Below are 22,697 nucleotides of genomic sequence, written 5' to 3'. Positions count from 1 at the left end.
GAAACGCACAGGTGAACAGAGCAAGGGACTGCACTACAGCGGTCACACTGCCTGGCATGTGTGTGATCTCTCAACACCTTGGAAAACTTGGAACAAAAAACCTGCTCCTACTGAAGAGAGATGTATCAATGAAACAAGAGGATCTTCTCAAAGCTGTATACATAGAAGAGCATTAAAATAATTTTGGTGACAACTTCAGTTTTTTCATTTAAAGACAGACATTATTTATCTACATTTGTAGACAGCAATGACTTGATCAGAGTTATGCAATGAAATTCACAAAATGGCAAGGTACTTTTTAAACAGAATTGTGCTCAAAGCAGCTTTGGTTAATTAGCACAATAAGACATTCCTATTGAGTGGAGTGGGAGATTATGTGGATCAGGGTTTGGCAAACTATGGACCAAGAGCCAAACCTTGTTTACCATGTGATTTTGCAGATAAAAATTTTATTGAAACACAGCCATGCTTACATGCGTACTGTCCTATGACTGCTTTTGTACTACAATGATTGTACTACAATGAGCAGTTCCTGCAAAACCTAAAACATCCACTCTTTGGCTCTTTACAGCAGTTTTCTGCTCCTTCTGTAAGAGTAGGTAAGATTAAAAGCATCAATACTAATTGAGCTCTTAACTACGTACTGGGTATGATGCTAGAAGCTTAAATTCCCGTAAAAGTCTATTAAGAACATCGCGTCCACAGTTGACAAGCAAGAGGTGTGACGGTCCAACGAGTTCAGAGGCTGGCTTGCTCAGTGGCAGTTTTGGAATCCAAAATTCCAAGCTCAGTTTTTCACATGAGAAATTTTAAACTGGTTACCTTCAGTTATCTGGGAAATGCTGACAGTCCTATTTGCTTCCTTGCTCTTACAGACAATGAACGAGCCACTGCCTGTAAGGGCTCCTGGGGTCCTGTTTAATGCCTCGCATGGTCACATTCATGCCAATCTGCCTGCAGGAGTGCACAGGCCTCCGCCGGACTCAGCCCAGTAAGCAGCTGCTGGGAACCCCAGGGAGGAGCCACTGCGGTTACAAGGCTCCTCCCCGTTAACATTTAAACCTAGTCGCCTTCCGAAGGCGAGAGCTGCTAACATCTTGCCTACTGTGAGTTACCCAGTTTGTACCACTAAGATTTACCATTCATCCTCAAGGGTGAGTTTGGGACAGCTCACCATTGGGTCTCTTAGAGGCTTAGTGACGACCTGTTGCCTCAAGGCTGCCGCACAGCGCTCATGTCTGCACCGTTGTCAACGGTGAGCTGGTTCAAAGATAACTGTTAACACAAGGTCAGAGAGGACGATGGGGCCCGATCAACTCTCAAAGTGGAGGAAGCAGTCAAGCCGTTATTTCTTCTCCAAGGACCCAGACAACAGCCTTCAGGTTAGGGTCAGCAGTCCACCGAAGCAGCAGGCACACGGAGCAGGGGTCAACGCGCTATGTATAGCACCCGCGGTCCCATGTCAGGTTAGGCTGCGGCCCCACAGCGCGGTCTGGCTCCTGCCATTCTAATCATCGCCGAGAGAAAGGTTTAGCGATCAGCAGTGCAGGCCGTGCAGGCAGCCGTGCTGGGGCAGGACCTCAGATCAAACCCTGGTCTGTCACCTCAGGCAAGCCACTCGCCTCTCTGGCTAAGTTTCCTGACCTGTAAACTGGGGACTGTCACCTCCACGTAGGCAACCACAGGACTATCTGGCATTCAGTAAGCTTCCAAAGAGTGGAAATCGTTATTACTGAGTAGAACGACTTGTTCATCACCCGATTGGTCATTTCCCTACTCGTTAATTCCATGTAATAAGCACCTCCAAGAAGGTTTCTTTCATTCGGAACAAAGTTAGCATTTACCTATTTGCTTTCTCTTAAGTCTGCAGCCAATGAGGATTCAGTCATATGAAAATTTATTTTTTTCCAATCTCTTTTCATTCCATTCACACTGTTTTCAGAAATGTCTAATCCATATCTATGAACCTACACAAATAACAAAGAGACGAAGAAACAGGTGGCTTTCTTACCATGAAGTGTTTGCTGTAAGTGTGTAGGCAGAGGTGAGTGGGAAAGTGGTGCTGCATGCTGAGCTCCTGGCTGTAAACCCTTTAGTAAATCTGAGAGGAAAACAGACTCGTCAGTGATCTTCCAGCTGGAGGTCGGGCCCTTAGATCAAACACCAAATCATCCGCGTCACTAACGCCAGCCTGCGGTCAAAGGGCTTCCACAAAGTAGAGCACATATATTCCAAAAGGGTACAGGCATACATGTCGATGTGTATGCAAACAACCCAGCAATTCTGACTTCCTCCTGTAACTTCCATTAAGGAAGAAAAGTTGTATGGATGATTCATTTGTTCCTTTTGGAATCTGTCAATAAAATCCTAGAGTCCAGTAATTTGAAGGTAATATGAAATAAACTGCATTTAAAAATATCTACAATCCTATGAACTCCAACTAGACCACTCAACCAGAAAACCCGTGTGAGGTTTCCTGCTCTGTGAGACCAGACAGCCAAATAAATGAAAGAGCCCCACTTACTCTGAGTTAGGCTATGGTGGAAAGCGGCTGAGGTAGATCCCGAGGTGGTTGTCACTCCAGCTGTGTCCGTTCCAAAGCCAAGTAGCTCCAAGGGAAACTGGAAGGGCATGGTGACGGGAACAAGGCCACCCAGCATCCCAAAAGGACTCACATTCTGATTGGTTACAGACAAAGGTGACGTCATGAGAGTCAGGGGTGAGGCATTAGCCAACAATGGCGCTCCTGCTGTGGACTGTGCAGAAAGCAGGGGTCAAAACAGGCGAGAACCAAGTCCTTACCCACAGCGACTCAGCTTGTCCTTCACCCACCACTCTCATGGATAGGACAGCGTCTGAACACTGTTCTAACTCCTGAGGCAGGAATCAAGAGTGAGCTGAAGCATGTGTCTTCAAAAGCTACCAACACTGGTCTTGAACATCTGCGAATGACACGCAGAAACTCTGGATACTTGCTCAAGACTCCTTCCTAACGATCATTTTAACGGTGTCCACAGCACAGCCACTCACTCGCTTAACCTAGTTACTGACCTTAAACCTCTACTTCTCCACTCGGCTGCTAGCCTGCTGACATGCACGGCTCTCCCTGTCTGTCTGACAACGGTGCTGGCGCAGCGCTGCAGCTCCGGCGGGGCCCCAGCCTTCAGCCGTTCTTCCTCACGCATCGGAGAGACGAAGCCACCCCGAAGATTTTCTCATGACTAACCTTGCAAGCCTTTCTCCAAAGCTAACCTTTCGACCCTTGTCATGAATCCTACCTTGTAGAACCTTCCTACGCCACTACCTGGAAGTCCATCTTTTTCAGATTTCCTCTGCCTTCTCGGATAAAAGGCCCTCATTTGTTCCTACAACCACACTCACTCCTGGTTGTACTCTGGCTCCTAACAATGTCATCTGGGTATATTCCTTTCATTTTCAAGTTTACTGAACGGCAGACTCCACTGTCCAGATCCACTGTCCTTAGCCTCTCCTCAGCCCTGGAAAGCTGGTTTCCACTTCACTACTTTTGTGAAATCAGGCTCTTTTAGTTAAGAGGGAATCAGTCTTTCCGTACTGTTCACCTGGGCGTGGATGCCACATTTATGAATAAACACACATCAAAAATAAGGTAATATTGTTGAGCTTTCATTGCGAAATCTTTTAGGTATACTCTAAGTTAATTTAATTCTTTGAATGACCTCCTATAAAGCAATTAAGTAATTCTTTTTTTCTATGTGCACTTTTCAACAAAGATGTGATATAACCAAATCTTCCCGTTACCAGATATTACCTATTATAGTTTCTGGCATTTTGAGTTCTCTTTTGTAGAGCCTTATTTACCAAAACTAAATTTCCCAGGTGAAAGAAATTGTTTTAGTCAGCAATGTTAGCCAATGTCAGTTTTACTTTGTGTCTAAGTTTATACACAATTTGTGTTTAAGTGTCACCAGTAAACGGCTGATCGCCCCCTATTCGCTCACACAGGTACTGAACAGAATGACTGCACACTGAAGGGCTCATGCCACTGCTGAACAAAACAAGAAAAACTTCCACTCCAACTGTCTTCTCTCTCTGACGTTCTTTATTGGCTACCACTGAAATTTATTACAATATCCCAGAAAGTTCATGGAAAATAGAATTTAAAGTTTATTTTGATGGAAAAATCTTTGACATTTTTGCAATTTTGTCATAAGGTACATTTTCCATGAACTTTCCGATTGCCCTGGCATAGCCATGGTTCTGGCCTCTTGTCCGGAGAGCTTCATCAGTGTTCCCACTGGATCTGACACTCATCCACCCTGCGTGCCCACGCCTGGGAACAGCCGACAGCCTCCTCCTTCCTGTCGTGACCGCGCGGGCCTCAGACTTCTCTTCTCAGGCATCGTAAAATGAAGGACCCAACAAGCTCACAGCCTCAAACCCGTGCTTGCTTTATTACCCACACTTCCATCTATGTTAAGTACAAACCCTCATAACTTCATGCTTGGACTTCAGCTTTTCTTATTTGTCTTTTCTTCTACTGTGCCAGCTATGATATTCAAAGTGGGTGCATTTAGGGAAAAATTACCAAATTAGAAACAATAATGTTGGGGCCCGGTGCTGTGGGGTAGCGGGTAAAGCCGCCACCTGCAGTGCTGGCATCCCATATGGGCGCCGGTTTGTCCTGGCTGCTCCACTTCTGATCCAGCTCTCTGCTATGGCCTGGGATAGCAGTAGAAGATGGCCCAAGTCCTTGGGCCCCTACACCTGCATGGGAGACCCTGAGGAAGCTCCTGGCTCCGGATCACTGCAGCTCCGGCTGTTGTGGCCAATTGGGGAGTGAACCAGCAGATGGAAGACCCCTCTCTGTCTCTCTCTCTCCCTACCTCTCCTTCTCTCTGTGTAACTCTGAATTACATTTTCTCATGACTGAATAATCTGAATTATTACTGAAGTCTGAATAAATGAATCTTAAAAAAAAAAAAAAAAAGAAAAGATTCTGTGTCAACTTACAAACCAACAAGAAGTGTTTCTTCTTTTCAATCCTAATTTTATTGCACTGTTAGGATGATAGAGTCTCCAAAGCTGCGTGCCTCAGCTAGAAGTCCCCTGATGAGGAATATTAAATAATGGGAATCAGGAGAGCTTCTTCAGGCTCTCCTGGAGGAGTCGAACCCAGCATTACAATAGATGGCAAACGATACTTGGGTGAGTCCAAAACCAAATAACTGATGCCAGCCGTAACTACCATTGTACACTTCAAAGAGCTTCCATATCTACCTCTATATGTGTATAATCTAAACGGAAACTTCTGATAACTAAGTGTTATGAGGCACTTGTCCATTTCTCTATGCTAAAAGATGGAGACCTTTCAGAGGTAGGATAATCTATAGCTGATCGAATCCAGGAACACATAGGAGACGAAAACACAAAGAAGGCAAATAGTTGAGGATAAAGCTCCATAGTCAACATATCTGCCATGACCTCTATAGTTCATTCCCGGGGGAATATATGGAGGGAAACGGGCAGTAAGTCTTCTTTGGAAGCCACACAGTCTGTTCTGGGGCTGTGTCTGTCACTCCTCCACAACACACAGAATCATCTTTTTTTCCCATTGCAGAGGGATCTTTTGAAGTGCACAGCAGACCATCCACTCCCCTGCTTAACATCCTTCAACAGCTTCCCACTGACCAAAGAATAACCCCGAGTCCCCATGACGGCCGGCAAAGAGCCCCCAGGGAGGGTGTGTCTTTGCATCGCTGTGCGGCCATGCTGGCCTTCGTTTTGGGCTCTGCCCTCTCAGTGTTTTCAGCTCCTGCTCCCTTTGCTGGTCTGCGTTGACGAGTGTTCCCCAGCACCTAGAAGAGTGCCTAGCACACAGCAGCAAACACTCGGTACACATCTGCACAGTGAACAGATGATTTCTGAAATTCTAAAGTGGCAGAGATAAGACTCAGAAAAGCTGATGGGCAGGAAAGGAGCAGAGCCCTGCCCGGGGAAGTATTAAGGAGAAAGCGCACAGAGCCAGCAACTTGGACCCAAGTTGTCCTTTGTTAAAGGACCGATCCTTTTCACTCTGCAAAGGTGTCCTTCACACAGGGGGTGAACACTTTGGAGGCATGGATGCAAAGTCCGTGTTAAGCACTGGAGTGCCACAGACAGGATCTAGAGTCCACAGGAGACGGTTGAGAGTTCAGAGTTCAGTGAGAAGCTATGTTGAAACAAAAAGAATCTTAAGGTTTACTAAAGTGTGAATCAGCCTTACTTCAGTCAAACCAGTAAGACAGAAAATGGATCAGACACGACAGCAGGAACGACAGTCTCCAGACCATAAAGCCATTTGTGGGAAGAAGAAATGAGCAGGGAGACTTACTTTCCAGAAACCACATTGCCATGCAGAATCCCTGCTGATAAACCAAGCATTTGTTGTTAGGCAGTGAATGGGTCCACTTGGAATAAATGATCAAACACAGGAAGGTCTTTGGGGAAAAACACAGAACTACTGGATCCTGGAGATGACAAAGGATGAAGAAAGATTTAACCCTAAGTTCAAATAAAATGAGGTAAGCGGGGATAATAAGCAATGTTTTTATTCCAAAAAAAACCCCCAAATTTATAACAAGAAAGTAAATGAAACCAAAGTTTGAGGTACCTGTCTAAACAGAGACAATTCTTGTATACAGTTATTGATATAACCAAAAACTGTGGTATTGCTGTGGTATTACTCTCTCGGGAAAATGGGGAAGCAAGTGAGGACTAACAGGCTCACCATAGGAAAACTCAGAAGACAACACAGCACTGAAATTGATAAAATAAGGAGTTCTCATTCATTATTCTTATTTAAAACACAGTAACAGCTGAAAGTAGTTGGCACTGTTACGGAGACCGTAGGCAGAGAACTGCCAGTTCTGATACAAGCCCTTCACACACTCATCTGATCACACTTTAGACTGTCCTCCCCAAAAATGCTGTTAATGTTTTAGGAGGGACGATATAAATAGTAACACAAACTACTTCTCAGATCTCACCTATAATTTACACATATAATCTCTAACATGAACTTAAGTTACTGTCTTATTTCTGATGAAAGTCAAGTTATACAGATAAAACATTAGTTAATCCTACACTGTGACTGACTGACTTTAGAATTCTGGGATCCAGGCACTCCTAAGTCTACAAGAGAAGCAAATGCTGCTTGCAGGGTTAGAGGTTCTGAGCGGCAGGGACCCTCTGCAGGAAGCAGGAAGATGTCTCTCTGGGCAGCGCTCCTATCTCACGTACACAGGAGGCCGGGCACTTGCTACACAACACAATTCTTCAAAATGACAAAAGTCGGGGCAGGCACTGTGGCACAGCGGGTTAATGCCCTGGCCTGAAGTGCTGGCATCCCATATGGGCGCCGGTTGGAGACCTGGCCGCTCCACTTCCAATCCAGCTCTCTGATGTGGCCTGGGAAAGCAGTGGAAGATGGTCCAAGTCCTTGGGCCCCTGCACTCGCGTGGGAGATCCAGAAGAAGCTCCTGGCTTCAGATTGGTGCAGCTCCGGCCGTTGTGGCCAACTAGGGAGTGAACCATCGGATGGAAGACCCCGCTATCTCTGCCTCTCCTCTCTATGTGTAACTCTGACTTTCAAATAAATAAATAAAAATCCTTAAAAAATAAAATAAAATGACAAAAGTCGTGTTTCCAAAAAATACTTGAAAATGCAACAAGGTATACATCATCTAAAAAGGTGTATGTAGTTTTTAAAAAAGCTAGTTATGAAACAGTATTATACAACACACACATTGTTAAAAACAGTCTAAAAAAATTGGGCCGGCGCCGCGGCTCACTAGGCTAATCCTCCACCTGTGGCACCGGCACACCGGGTTCTAGTCCTGGTCGGGGCATCGGATTCCAGTCCAGTTCTCTGCTGTGGCCCGGGAGGGCAGTGGAGGATGGCCCAAGTGCTTGGGCCTGCACCCGCAGGGGAGACCAGGAGGAAGCACCTGGCTCCAGGCTTCGGATCAGCGCGGTGCGCCGGTCACAGAGGCCATTGGGGAGTGAACCAACAGAAAAGGAAGACCTTTCTCTCTGTCTCTCTCTCACTGTCCACTCTGCCTGTCAAAAAATAAATTAATTAATTAAAAAAAAAAAAGTCTAAAAAATCACCTACAATTATAAAAGTGCTGGGGTGAGAGGTGATTTCTGTTTTCTTTTTTCTAAATCTTCCTATAGTGAACATGCATTACTTTCAGGAAAAACAAGTTAAGAAGCCAAAGCATTCATGTGAAGGGCAGATCTGAGCAAACCGCAGCACACAGAGAAGCGCAGAGGGAGGGAACAGTAAGGAAAGATATGGAAGAAAAGGAATATCTCAGTAACCAAGCGCTCAAAACAAACAAGCAAGGATAAACGGATCAGAAACAACAGCCACAAAATAAAACAAAATATCCTTGAGCTGAAAAAGTAGCCAGGTCAGAGACTGAAAGATGTTACTAAAGTTGGAGGCACAAACTTAATGAAACTTGACAAATCTAGCCTTGTTTACAAACACTGGAATTTTACAGAAAAGCAAAATCTCACTATCATTTAGGCAGAGGAAACATATTACTTATAAGGGAACAAAACATCAGAATGGCCTCACATTTTTCTATAATCCTTAAGTCCCAGGCAAGGGCCACTGAAGAAGCATTCCCGAATCCGAAGTGGGACCTAATGACCTGGTCAAGAGTAACAGCACAGAAGGAAATGATCAGGTGCACATAAGCTCAGGGAAAACACTCATGGCACCTTCCTGTGAGATGCCCCAGGTGACCGAGAAGCAAGCACGGAGTGAAACCCCGTGAAGAGGGAAACTGTGGTATTAAAAGGACTGCTGACACTAATTTAACAGAGAATTATCCATGAGTAACTATAAAGTTAACACAAAATAAGCATTTTATTTGGGAAGATAAAAGTAATGGGTATAAATCTGATTAAAAAACAAAGAGCTGGCAGGAGAAAAGGCGAGAGACGAGTGAATGTATATTAAATTCTATCATTACTACTCTGTTCTGAACTAAGACAGGTAGTTTTTTATATGCATTCTCATGTTTTTCAAAGGTTTTAAAGCAAACATGTGATAAAAATCCACATTCCAACAAAAACCTAACCCACAAATGTGTGCGTCACATGACATCAGCATCAGAACACCCCCAGGCCAAGTGCTACAAGCACGCTACACACCGCTCTCACGTACGCTCCCGTTAACGTGTAGACATACATACCTGCACACTGGCTGCCACCACTGGAGACCCTGAGGCAGACGATGGTCTGTGTGGAGTAGACAACGGTTTAGTAGCTCCCTGTGTTCCACTTCCTGTCCCCCCAGACAGGCTAGTCCTGTTCACTCCGCTCGAGTTATGGTTGCTACCTCTGCTGGCAGGCACATTCAGCGCAATTCCACTCAAGCTATTCTTCGCAACAGGCCCAGTGGACGACGAGTTTATCTTTGAAGGGGCTTGGAGATTTTTTGTAGACGGAAGGCCTGCAGTGCGGTTAGAGGGCAACAGATTCAAGGTGGGGGACTGTCTGCTGACGTTCACCCCCCCGGGCTGTTTATGAGCAGGGTTGTTACTGGTGGAGTGGCTGCTCTGGGCTACTAGTGCATTTGGACTCGAACAAGTCGGGGACACAGTAGGCTTGGGAGCTGGGCTGGATTTAGAAATAAGTTTAGTTGATACTGAAGGCTTAGCTGACAGAGAGGGCTTAGGCGAAGCAGAAGGCTTAGGTGAGGGCAAGGGTTTAGGAGATGTGGCAGGTTTGGGAGATGCCGCAAGTTTTGGGGACACAGCCATTGAGAAGGGAGATTTGAAACCCTGCGTGGAGATTTGTGACACCATTGCCTTGGCTAAATAGTTACTGGAGGTAGTGGTGCTAGGTGCTGTCCTGGAACCCAGGGGGTGGGGCCCCTGAGAGCCACTTCCAGGAGAAGGGGCAGACAGAGGAAGGCGGTACACAAGTGGCTTCTCTGAAGTCTTCACGAGCGGCGCTGCACAGGAAGGCTGGGGGTTACTGCTCAGCTTCACCACGGGGTTGGTCTGCGATTTACTAATGGTTGCTTGCAGTGGAGACACGTAGTTCTGCGGGACAGCTGAGTGCTGCTGCACCTTTGTGGCCTGCGTTACCGAAGAAGCATCCTGGGCCTCTGACGTTCCCAGAGCGTGAGAGGAGGCAGCAGCTGGGGCTTGGGAAGAAGAGGAGACGAGAGTCTGCGACGAGGAGGAAGCATGAATCTGGCCTGACCGCTGCAGTCCTTGCTGAAGTAGCCTGGCTGGCAAAGGTTCCAAGGAAACTTTAGGGTTCTGAATCGAAGAGCCAGCAATAAGGCCTGAAGAGATGCCAGTGTGAGCCAAGTCCTGGGGTTTCTTTGGTACTGGCCCTGTGTGACCGGCTATGAGACTGGACGAATGTGCAGTCGGAGAGGAATCCAGCTTTTTGGGAGCTGCAAGTGGCAGCTTACTCATGATGCTTGCTAACTTCTCTTCTCTTAGTCCTGGACGAGGTTTTGTAGTTGGTAGGCTTACCCTTGAGGCAACAGAAGGGCCCTTGTTCCCGTTATTGATAACAGCTAAAGCTTCAGAAACAAGATCCAGTGACGGTGAGTGGAAAGAAAGGTCTTCGTCCAGTGAGTCGTCGAGGCAGATGGTCTCCTGGGCTGGTGTGGAGCTGGAGCCGACGGGTGCAGTGGCCGGGGTGCTGGAGCTTGCCAAAGGACCCCCAGCTGAAGCCACCGGGGCTGCAGGAGCTTTCTGGTCCTTTTTCGGACTACACTCCTAGCAGAAGCAACATGACAGTGGGAGAAACAAAAATGGTTACTAAACAATGGACCCCTGAGATGGCAGAGCTCCTGACTGAGCTGTCTGCACGCCGTCTCCAGCACTGCACGTGCCAGCTGCACCCCAGGAAGCAATTCTAAAAGGAGGCCTTAACAACCAAACCAAGGGCTGGAAGCTGTGGTACAGCAAGAGAAGCTTTGCTTGCAAACCTACATCCCAAGTTCCAGCTCCTCTGATACAAACCAGCTTCTTGTTGGTGCACCTGGGAAGGTAGCAGATGATGAGTGCTTGCGTTTTGTGACCCTGTGGGAAATCCAGATGGTGTTCCTGGATCCTGGCTTCAGCGTGGCCCAACCCTGGCTACTGCAGGTATTTGGGGAGTAAACTAGCAAACTGAAGACATCTCTCTCTCTGCTTCTCTGTAACTCTGCCTTTCAAATAAATAAATAAATAAATCTTAAAAAAAAAAAAAAAAAAAAGGCACAGAACTGAGGTTGGGGAATGTATCAGAATACTAGAAGTGTTACAAGTGTAAAATTGCTATTTTAAGTGACTTATTAATCATTTTTCTTTATAAAAATAACATTAAATCTAAATCTTGGCAGAAAAAATTGCACAGATATTACTGAATCCAAAAAGCAGGTATTTCATTTACACAGACTGCTCATTCAATAAATGAATGGTGGGGCTGGCACTGTGGCATAGTGGGTAAAGCCTCTACCTGCACTGCTGGCATCCCATATAGCCGCTGGTTCGAGAACTGGCTGCTCCAGTTCTGATCCAGCTCTCTGCTATGGCCTGGGAAAACAGTGGACGATGTCCCAAGTCCTTGGACCCCTGCACCTGTGTGGGAGACCCAGAAGCTCCTGGCTCCTGGCTTCAGATCGGCGCAACTCTGGCTGTTGTGGCCAACTTGGGGGTGAACCAGGGGATGGGAGACCTCTCTCTGTGTAACTCTTTCAAATAAAATAAATAAACCTTAAAAAAAAAAAAATAGAGAGAAGGACTCTGCATTCCAAGAGGTGGCACCATCAAAGGTTACGAGGGTCAGAGGCACCAACACTGGCCTCCTAGCAGTAACCCTAGGAGCAATGACCTCATCTACTCAAGAGAAGGGCACTGGCTTTCAGGGCATTTTAATTCTAAATGATTATTAGTTCTTACCTCCAGAGGTTATACTGGGTCTTTTCAAATCTAGTTTGTCTATTTTGATGATAATTTTTAATTCCCTCTTCTATTTTATTCAAAAATATTTCTGTTCTAAATTCAATAAATCTATGACTTGTCCTACTTAAGGATCTAATTCTTTTGCTTATCATTTTTATCACTTTTCTTTTTTATTTTATTTATTTATTTATTTTGACAGGCAGAGTTAGGCAGTGAGAGAGAGAGACAGAGAGAGTTATAGACAGTGAGAGAGAGAAAGGTCCTCCTTCCATTGGTTCACTCCCCCAGTGGCCGCCACGGCCAGCGCTGTGCCGATCCGCAGCCAGGAGCCGGGTGCTTCCTCCCGGTCTCCCATGCGGGTGCAGGGACCCAACACTTGGGCCATCCTCCACTGCCTCCCCGGGCCACAACAGAAAGCTGGACTGCAAGAGGAGCAACCGGGACAGAACCTGGCACCCCAACTGGGACTAGAACCCGGGATGCCGGCGCCACAGGTGGAGGATTAGCCAAGTGAGCCACGGCGCCGGCCTTTATCACCTCTTACTCACAGTAAATTAAAGCCTCATGTATTCCGTATCTGAGTGTAAGCTTGCATGTGACATGGTTTATACGTAAGCCAATCTTTGAAGCTGATGAAAACATCATTACCCGACAGAACTTGCTTTTGCAAGTTGCTCAAGTTTACAACCAACCCAATGACTCTGGGTTATTCTCTTAGCTTGGCAATTTTCTCAGACTGTGCAGGTAGTAGAACTTAACGTCTTAAAGCAGGAAAAATTGGGGCCAGCACTGTGGCACAGCGGGTAAAGCTGCCGCACTGCAGTGTTGGCATCCCATTTCCAATTCAGCTGCTCTCTGCTATGGCCTGGGAAAGCAGTAGAGGATGGCCCAAGTGCTTGGGCCTCTGTACCTATGTGGGAAACCTGGAAGAATCTCCTGGCTCCTGGTTACGGATTGGCCCAGCTCCGGCAGTTGTGGTCATGTGGGGAGCAAACCAGCAGATGGAAGATCTCTCTCTCTCTCTCCCTCTCTGCCTCTCTATAACTCTGCCTTTCAAACAAATAAATAAATCTTTAAAAAAATTTTTTTCAGGAAGGACTTTCTTCCCTCAATCTAGATACTAGGTTAAGAAAGGACATTTTCTTGGCTTTGCTTTGCTGGTGGGTGGATTTTTTCCTAGTACTTTCTTTTCCTAAAGATGTTTTCCTTTGAGAGTCCAGGTTTAATGCAGGTTCCTTTCCAATTTCTGACCTATACAATCTGCTACCTCTGAGAAGAAACAGAAGAAGAAATCACTAGACAATTGGCAGAAATCAACAAACACCACCAAGGACTGTCCCAGATTCAGCAACAGGTGATCATCACCTGGCAGCTCCTTCTTTGCTTTGGGAATTTCTCTTCCACATGAGACAGTCAGAAAGTTCATGCAATATTTGCACTGTCTTTTGATTCCATTTTACATGAATTTTTCAAAGCCCATCAATAGTTACAACCTCAACTATGCATTAAAAGAATATCTGTTGTATTTTATCCAACATTTTTAAGTAAATTAAACTTTATAATTTGATTAATATATGCAAATTTCCACTGCTATTCAGCCATCTTTTTCTCAAATACAAAGTTTCTAGGATTTTTACAAAGCAGGAAATACTCATCTTATAGAATCTACTAAATGGTGCTAAATAACATAAATCCTTTTCATCTGAAGAAAGTATTTCAACATCCACCTCATGAATGAGGAGGTGTAATACTTACCTTTACTTTGGGTTTAGGTGCAGGAATCACCTTTTTCTTTGCCCTACGATAAATGATTAAAAAGAAGGCCATTTCAGTAGCAATTATACCACTCATTAGGAAATCATAACACATAACCTTGTAATTATGTGGGTAAATAATTCCTTCTATTACTTGGAAAGCTCTTCAAAGAGAGGAACTAAACATAAATGCAGTTTATATGTGAACATAAATATTTTCCCCATTCAGATTAACTGGAAAAAAAAAGCAAACAATAAAATCTTAAGTCTAAATGGCAAAAATTTTTCTAAAAATTAAATGTAGATGCAAAAATATAGAGTAAATCAAAACAGGCTAACAAAGCTACCTAACGACTCACTTCCAGGACTTAAAAGAATTTACAATTTTTTTAATACAAAAACAGGGCTTCAAGGAACTTCAAGCTCAAATTTAAAAATGCCAAGAAGGGCCGGCGCCACAGCTCAACAGGCTAATCCTCCGCCTGCGGCACCGGCACATCGGGTTCTAGTCCCAGTCAGGGTGCCAGATTCTGTCCCGGTCGCTCCTCTTCCAGTCCAGCTCTCTGCTGTGGCCCGGGAAGGCAGTGGAGGATGGCCCAAGTGTTTGGGTCCCTGCACTCGCATGGGAGACCAGGAGGAGGCACTTGGCTCCTGGCTTTGGATCAGCGCAGTGCACCGGCCGGCCGCAGTGCACTGGTCACAGCAGCCATTGTGGGGTGAACCAACGGAATAGGAAGACCTTTCTCTCTGTCTCTTTCTCTCACTGTCCACTCTGCTTGTCAAAACAAAAAAACAAAAACAGAAAAATGCCAAGAAGCTATGAAAGAGATTTTAGTTGAAAACAAGAACAGGACTGGTGTGGTGTAGTGGACAAAGCCACATTCTGCGGTATCAGCATCCCGTGTGTGCACTGGTTTCAATTCTGGCTGCTCTATTTCCAATCCAGCTCCTACCAATGCCCCTGGAGACGCAACAGAACACTGCCCAATTGTTTAGGCTCTTGTCACCCATGTGGGAGACACGGATGAAGCTCCTGGCTCCTGCCTTCGGATCAGCTCAGCTCCGGCTGTTGCGCCCAACTAGAGAGTGAACCAGCGGATGGAAGACCCCCCCCCCCCCCCCGTAACTCTTTCAAATAAATAAATGGTTAAAAAAAAAAAAAAAAGAACTAAAGGCCTGAGTTATTTATACCTGACCTGCTATGCATGTGTTGTTTCAGAACTACAGGCACAAATGCATAGGTATGGCAACCAACCTTTTATCAGAATACTGAATTAACGTGCTCTGTAACTTCCTAATTTTACTTACATTCATTACCTAAGTTGTAGATAAAAAGAGTTGATCACTATTTGCCCAAAGACATCACCAGACAAAAGCTGCCTCCTTCTGCATGTCAGGAAGCTAAGAGACTTTCCTTAGTGGTCATGTCACTAAGGAGAACTCAGATGTGAACAGAGGAAGGAAACGAAGAACAGGCTAACTCTGAGGACTCCACCCCATGCGGGGCAGCACACAGCAGGCGTGTACACGGAACTGTCCCGGTAAGCCCAGGGCAGCAGAAGGCCGCAGTCACCTATGTAGACAGTCACAGTGCAGAAAAAAGGGTCACAGAAAGACTGGCGGGAGGAGGCCCAGGAACGAAGGAAAACCCCTGAGCTGCCTGTCACCTGAACATCAGGGATTCAGCAGCTTTTGCAGAGATCCTGAGAACGATTCAGTAGGTGTGTCCTAAGGCGCAACAAGTCAGCAGTCAGAATCACACTTGGAAAAGGAGCCTGGGGTCGGTGCTGTGGTGCAGTGAGTTAAAGCCCTGGCCTGTAGGGACGGCATCCCATATGGGCATCGGTTTGAGTCCTGGCTGCTCCACTTTGGATCCAGCTCTCTGCTATGGCCTGGGAAAGCAGTAGAGGATGGCCCAAGTCCTTGGGCCCCTGAACCCACGTGGGAGACCTGGAAGTTGTTCCTGGCTTCAGATCAGCTCAGCTCTGGCCATTGCGACCATCTGGGGGATCTCCTCTCTCTCTCTCTCTCTCTAACTCTTTCAAATAAATAAAAAAATAAAAAGGAGCCTGGTGAGACTGCCTAACTATGTGTCCAGATGCTACTCCAACAGCATTTAACAAGCCCAGAAGACATCTGGAGCCCGCATTTACTCACGGAGCAGAAGTGAGATGATTATGCACACTCCGACTTTCCTTAAAAAGCATTCTGGAAAAATTAAAAAAGATACCATTCACTATTATTTTACAGCAGATACATGATAACTGTGTTACCCATCTTTTTTAATCACTGGTTTTCATTAGGCTACTACTTATTTACCAAGTAAAAACTGGAATGAGATAATACATTCAATAACCTGCTTTATGGAAAGCTCTGCGTCACCTCTACTTATTCAAATATCTTAACAACAATAGATCATTTCTGTTGATTTAAGATGGAACATTTTAAGATGAGGGGTTGGTATGGCAAATTTTTATTAATTTTTACATTCCTTACTTTAAATAGAGCTACTCTAAGTTTCCTGAGATACTCTTATAAATATACTATTTTCAACAGGACTTCAAACTTCCTCTTTTCTCATGCTCTAAACCCTGTATCCAGAATTTCTCATCTTTCTATTACCTACATAGAGTTCCCATCCCAAAGCTCATCAGTTTTCCCCCTCCATTTTTATCTACTAGCAAATTCAAGGTCAAAGAGGAAAAGGGGCTCAGGGAGACCTACTCTTTATTCCTGTCTCTACCTATCTCTATGTCTGCATCAACGGTTTTGTCTTTAAGTTTCCAATGAAGAGATCTTCTGAAAGAAGTGGAGAGGCTGCTCCCACACATTACGTCACACATCAGCGTCACCCTGTGGGCATGTGTAGCTATGCGTCTTAGTAACAGCAATGACAAGGAAGCAAAATGAAATCTGTAAGTCACGTTTCTTACCTCGCCTGCATCCAGCCCTTGGGCCACAGGGGCTTCACCTCTGTCTCCATGAAGGATTTAAGATAGTCCTCAGCAGACTGGCTTTTATTTGGCTCTAACTCATAGCATCCCAATTTGATCTCAACAAGGTTACATAACAAAGTTCTAAACAGATTTAAAAAAAATTTATATATAAATCTGACTGCAGTACTGTAGAAAATTGAGTTTGAGATTGATTTTCTACAAATCACACAAATCTCACAGCAATAATACAGAATATTATCTTAAGAATTCAGAAAAATGACATGAAGCTAATTTCTAACGTATCGCTCATTTTATCATTTTATTATTATTTATACATTTTATTATTTATTATATATCAACGTCCCCCATATGAAACAGTTTCCTTTGATACCTTCATTTATTATTTATTTTAAAGATTTATTTGTATGAAAGGTAAAGCAGCAGAGAGATCCTCCATTTGCTGGCTTCTCCCCAACAGGCTGCCACAGCCAGGGCTAAGCCAGGAGCTCCATCCTGGGCTTCCCACAAGTGTGGCAGGCACCCAGGATTCGGTCCATCTTCTGCTCCCTTTCCAGGCCCATCATCAAAAGTTGGATTGGAAGCAAAGCAGCCAGGAGTCAAACCAGCCCTTCAGTCCAGGGGCTGGCATCACAGGTGGCAGGGAACACGCTGTGCCAGATTCACAGTGCTGGTCCCCCACTCAGGCACAGAACACTACCAGGAAAGACGGCTAAGTGAGCACAAGTCACCAGGCCTGCACCTTCCGGAACCACTCTCATCCAGCACTAGCAGCTCAGCCTCCACAAGGTCCCTTGTGGAAATAACAGTGAACACTCTGGCGTTACTAGGCCCGCATTCCTCTTTCCTTAAGAAGCTTTTCCTTCATGCTCACCTTTGCTAGCTTCCAGCCTAGTCTTCCATTTATTACAGATTCTTTTCTTAAGAAGCTTTTTTTACTACACTACATACTTGGTTAAAAAGCTACGACTAGTTCAATCTTACCTAATGGTGTCATCCCAATGGAATTTCTTTCTTGGTCCTATGACACGTTTCCCTGGTTTCTCATCATCATCTTCCTCGGATCCATTTTTCTCTCGTTCTTCATCTGTCTGCAACCTAAAAATGAAAAGCATTTACACAGAGAAGTTCTAGCCCAGCACTGTCTGTAACGTGCTTGGTAAACCCTCGCTGCGGTCAGGAACTGAATGGGCAGCAGGGACTCGACCCGAGCCACTCTTCTGGAGTTACACAGTGGTCTGGTGAATGACACCTTCACACCATAGCCACACACACTCGTGGTTCAGGTCAGAAAACATCTGCATCCAACCCCAGCTGGTCACGCTGGTCGCTGCCAGCGCTGGTTTTGATCCTATCTGCACACTGAATGAACTGACAGCACAAACAACTGAATGGGAAGGGACGTGCTCTCTAAAGAACATTCCATTCCATGATTTCAATGGTGTTTGCAGATTTCCAGCTGAGGATAAGATCTACTTAAATCAATTCCTAGCAGCCGAAAACACTTCTCAAAAAAAAACACTTCTCAAAACAGCAACCCAAGTGGAAGAGATACATACTTGGCGCACTTGGCCTGGCTGCGAGCCTGGCAGTCCTCCTGGTATTTAAATAGTTGTTCCGGCATGACATTGCTAACAGCCAGCTTCAGTTTCTGCAGAGGTTCTCTTAAACGATCATCCTGAGGAAAAAAACACACGAAAAGTTTCTCCAGACAGACTTACAAGATTTAATTCTTTTTTTTTCCTCCACCTGTTTGATCTGCCTGCAGTAGGTACTCTGACCATAAGTTTTCAGCAAGGCAATGTCCCCCTCATCCAGAGCTTGGAAGGGCTTGTCGTCTTTCTCATCCTCTTTGGTTTTCCACTGATCGGCCCCGAGTTAATCCGGCATTTTGGGAAATCCAAGTGCCTCGGCTCCTTGGAGATTACATGGCACCTTCCTGGCTTCCAGAGGCGCTTCCCTTTTCCCTTCCCCTACCGGAAGTAGAGCTCCGCGGGGAACCCTTTTCATGGCGCTCAAGGTGGAAGAGGGCCTACAAGATTTAATTCTTAAGCACATCTTCAAAAAATGAAATTATGTTTTAGATACTGAATACAGCCTTGAAACGTCAGCTTGTCTAAATGTGGACTCTTCCTGTAAAGCATGCACTTCCCAGAGGCACATGGACCGAAAACCAGGATGACGTCTCCCAGTCAGCTGAGCCCCAGATCCTGCTCGGCGCTCCAGCATATACTGAGTTCTCCCGTTCTTACATGTGACCCATGTTTTGAGGAATAAATTATAAGGACGCTTTTACTAAAATAGAAATGATTAAATAGAGAAGAACATCTACATCATGCAGACCACCACTGGTTGATCCCATTTATGACGGCACTGCGCTGGAACACTGTGGCAGGTGATCTAGCCTGGGGACTACCAACAAGACGCTGGGGGCCTGTTCTCTCGGTTGAGGTTAGTAACTGTGACCTAAGCAAAAATGCAAGGGCAAGGCCAACACGAAAGATGAAACTGGGAGACTCTTGTTCATGTGGGATCAAAACAAGGAGCTAAGTAGATCTGTACCTAACACTCTGAATCAACTAACTTATTATTTCCACCTGACAACATATTTTAAACATATTTCTATCACTGTCCTAAGCACAAAAAATATTTTATGATTTTGTTTTTCTTCACTGAAACAATTTTGTTGTTTTTAAAGATGTATTTAAAAGGCAGGGTGACAGAGGGAGAAAGAGAAAGGCTGGTCTTCCATCTGCTGGTTCACTCTCCAAATGGCTGCCACAGCCAGGGCTGGGCCAGGCCAAAGCTGGGGGTCAGGAGCTCTATCCATGTCTCCTGTGTGAGTAACAGGGTGCCCAGTACTTCGGCCATCGGCTGCCTTCCTGGGCACATTAGCAGGAGGGTAGACTGGAAGCACCGAGTGGCCAGGATTTGAACCAGCACTCCAATATGGGGTGCAGGTATCCCAAGCAGTGGTTTGAACTGCTGCAACAGACTACTCATCCCAAAACAACTGTTTTTTAAAATGTGACTTTTGGGGGCTGGCGCTGTGGCATAGTGGGTAAAGCAGCTGTCTTCAGTGCTGGCATCCCATATGGGCGCTGGTTCAAGACCCGGATGCTCTACCTCGAATCCAGCTCCCTGCTATGGCCTAAGAAAGCAATAGAAGATGGCCCAAGGCCGGCGCCGCGGCTCACTAGGCTAATCCTCCGCCTTGCGGCGCCGGCACACCGGGTTCTAGTCCCGGTTGGGGCACCGGATTCTGTCCCGGTTGCCCCTCTTCCAGGCCAGCTCTCTGCTGTGGCCAGGGAGTGCAGTGGAGGATGGCCCAGGTACTTGGGCCCTGCACCCCATGGGAGACCAGGAGAAGCACCTGGCTCCTGCCATAGGATCAGCGCGGTGCACCAGCCGCAGCACGCTACCGCGGCGGCCATTGGAGGGTGAACCAACGGCAAAAGGAAGACCTTTCTCTCTGTCTCTCTCTCTCACTGTCCACTCTGCCTGTCAAAAATTAAAAAAAAAAAAAAAAAAAAAAAGAAGAAGATGGCCCAAGTCCTTGGGCCTCTGCACCCACGTTGGTGACCTGGAGGAGGCTCCTGGCTCCTGGCTTTGGATCAGCCCAGCTGTGGCCATTGCAGCCATTTGGGGAGTGAACCAGTGGATGGACACTTCTCTCTCTCTCTCTTTCTCTCTGCTTCTGCTTCTCTATAACTCTGCCTTCCAAATACATAAATCAATCTTTTTTTTTTTTTAAAGAGTGTGATTTTTGGTGCACAGATTTTTTACATAAATATTATTACCAGTAAACATTTTAGCCCATTTGGTGCATACAATTAATAATTATAGTAAGACAGTATCTGCCCTAAATCCCATGTTAAAAAATGTATATGCTTATCCTGATTTGAAAATATAATATATACACATATCAGAACATAGCATGGTACTCCATTGATATGTAAAATTTTTACATGTCAAATAAAAATGTTTTTTTTTAAGGGAGTTTATATGACTGTTTTCCTACTTCCAGTTCTTTTTTATTGGTACTCATTTCTGTCATTTGAACTTAGGGCAGTTAAGCCCCAACTGCCCAGTGTCGGAAGGAGCCAGGCAAAGCACAAAATCTGAGATCTCAAATAAATCTCAATTTTACACTAACCTTTACATTTCAAAAGAACTACAGGGGCATGCATCTGGCCTAGCAGAGTCCCAGGCAGGCGTGTCCAGGTCCAACCCCTCTCCAGTTGGCCCGCCTCCTACCACCCGTGCGGGAGACCTGGACTGCATTCTCAGCTCCTGCCTTAGCATCTGGGGAATGAACTAGTGGAAGTGAGCAATCTTTCTCTATCTCTTGAATGGTAACAAAAAATAAAGAATTAGAGTTTCTCAATTCAAAGCGAGCATTTATTAACAGAAATGAATACCTGTATAAAGCATTTTAAGCTTGTCAGATCATACATACTACAAGGACTTAACACTCCAAGAATCTACATCTCAGAAAACATTGCTTTTTCATCTAACTCTACCAACTGTTCAAGAAATAATTATTTTCTCAGGAACCAACATGCCTTTAATAATCTCCTGTGGTTATGAAATACACAGAACAATACTCTAAAACAATTAATATGCTGAAGTCCCAAATAGAAACAAGTTTTTTACAGGTAACAAAACCCCAAATGTTATTGTTTCTTCTCGTACCTGGACATTGAGATGTAATTTCTTTAGACGCTTTACCAGTGTTTCTTTATTGCATGGCACAAAAGCTTCCAGGTGGGAGTAGACACCACTACGGGTAACAGGGCCTAGTTCTTGTAGCTGTAACTCAATGCTGACCAAGAAAAATCAACAAAAATCAACAAGGGAGAATTTTTTTTTAGGTAGCATCACATAGGAAAGAAGGCAAACGCAGCTCATTCTTGTTCGTATTTCATCTTCCTACGATCTCCAAGACAGTATCTTTAATGGAACAAAAACCTCACCAACGAACAGTAACGGTATAGAAAATACTCTATGATTCTAGCTTAGGAATAGACTTTATATGACTACAAACCATGTAGAAATAGTGTTTTTTGTGTATGTATGTGTGTTCAAGAGCAAAGTCTATGGTTTCAGTAAAGCACAAGAATTCCATTATTAACCAGAATCTCATTCCCTCAAAAAGATCCTACTACCCTTCTGTCCCCTCACAAAAGAGGTTACAGAGTCACATAATTTCACTAAGTTCCTGAAGTATTTTTTCTTCAGAGGTGCCTGACAAAAGGAAAGATCCAAAAGAGGGAAAAGCCCCTCTGGCTGTCCCATACACTGCTTCACCCGCCTGCATGTCCCTGACTGTGCCTGGAGCACACAGGGTAGAGTTAGCAGTTTGTTCAGTTTATTCCAATTCTCCAGCTCCAACTTCTATTCACAAAATGCTTTTGAGAAAGAACAAGCTGTGAAGTATGGACGTAATCTAATCATTCTTTAAAAAAATAAAGTAAAACCATTTCTAACAGCCATCTTACTTTTAACAAGACAAACCTACTAATAAATAATTGAGGGCAGGGTCCACCAAGATGGAAGACATTACACTGGCAACTGCTACTGTAGAAAGCTGAGAATAGATGTTGACTTGAAAGCCAAGGCAAAACTGGAGCTCTTGATGATAAACTATACCCACATCATCACATTTATTATAGAAGGTACAGACTGACTTAAGTACTTCTCAAAAATGCAACATACACCTAAAGATTCAATCAATAGTTTTTTTTTTGGAATAAAACAAACCTAACTATACCAACTGTATTATACTTCAAAGGTACATCTCAATTTCAGAAAAGAGTGTAGGAAATTATACTCTAGATTTGGTATAACTAAACAGATAACTAAAAATGGCAAGAAGGGCCCAGTGCTGCGCTGCACTGGGTTAAGCCGCCACCTGCAGCACAGGTATCCCATGTGGGGACTGGTTCAAGTCCCAGCTTTTCTACTTCCAATCCAGCTCCTTGTTAATGCACTTGGGAAAGCAGCAGAAGATGGCTCGAGTCCTTGGGCCTTTACCACCCACA

General features: G+C 45.0%; 1 protein-coding gene across 1 annotated transcript in view; it reads right to left on the bottom strand.

Annotated features, from left to right (window-relative positions):
• Positions 1–22,697, bottom strand: part of UBN2 (ubinuclein 2) — an 85,775-nt gene that overhangs the window by 10,918 nt on the left and 52,160 nt on the right. The window contains exons 10-18 of the mRNA XM_062191349.1: positions 21,349–21,478; positions 18,213–18,331; positions 17,638–17,751; positions 16,633–16,776; positions 15,857–15,907; positions 13,701–13,743; positions 9,228–10,775; positions 2,525–2,756; positions 2,012–2,101 (exon numbers count right to left, since the gene is read on the bottom strand). Of these exons, the coding sequence (XP_062047333.1) occupies positions 2,012–2,101; positions 2,525–2,756; positions 9,228–10,775; positions 13,701–13,743; positions 15,857–15,907; positions 16,633–16,776; positions 17,638–17,751; positions 18,213–18,331; positions 21,349–21,478 (2,471 nt within the window). The remainder of the gene's footprint in view (positions 1–2,011; positions 2,102–2,524; positions 2,757–9,227; positions 10,776–13,700; positions 13,744–15,856; positions 15,908–16,632; positions 16,777–17,637; positions 17,752–18,212; positions 18,332–21,348; positions 21,479–22,697) is intronic.

This window comes from Lepus europaeus, chromosome 1 (assembly GCF_033115175.1).
Source record: "Lepus europaeus isolate LE1 chromosome 1, mLepTim1.pri, whole genome shotgun sequence".
Lineage (NCBI taxonomy): Eukaryota > Metazoa > Chordata > Mammalia > Lagomorpha > Leporidae > Lepus > Lepus europaeus.
Note: the sequence above shows the minus strand (reverse complement) of the source record. Positions and strands in the feature narration are given on the sequence as shown.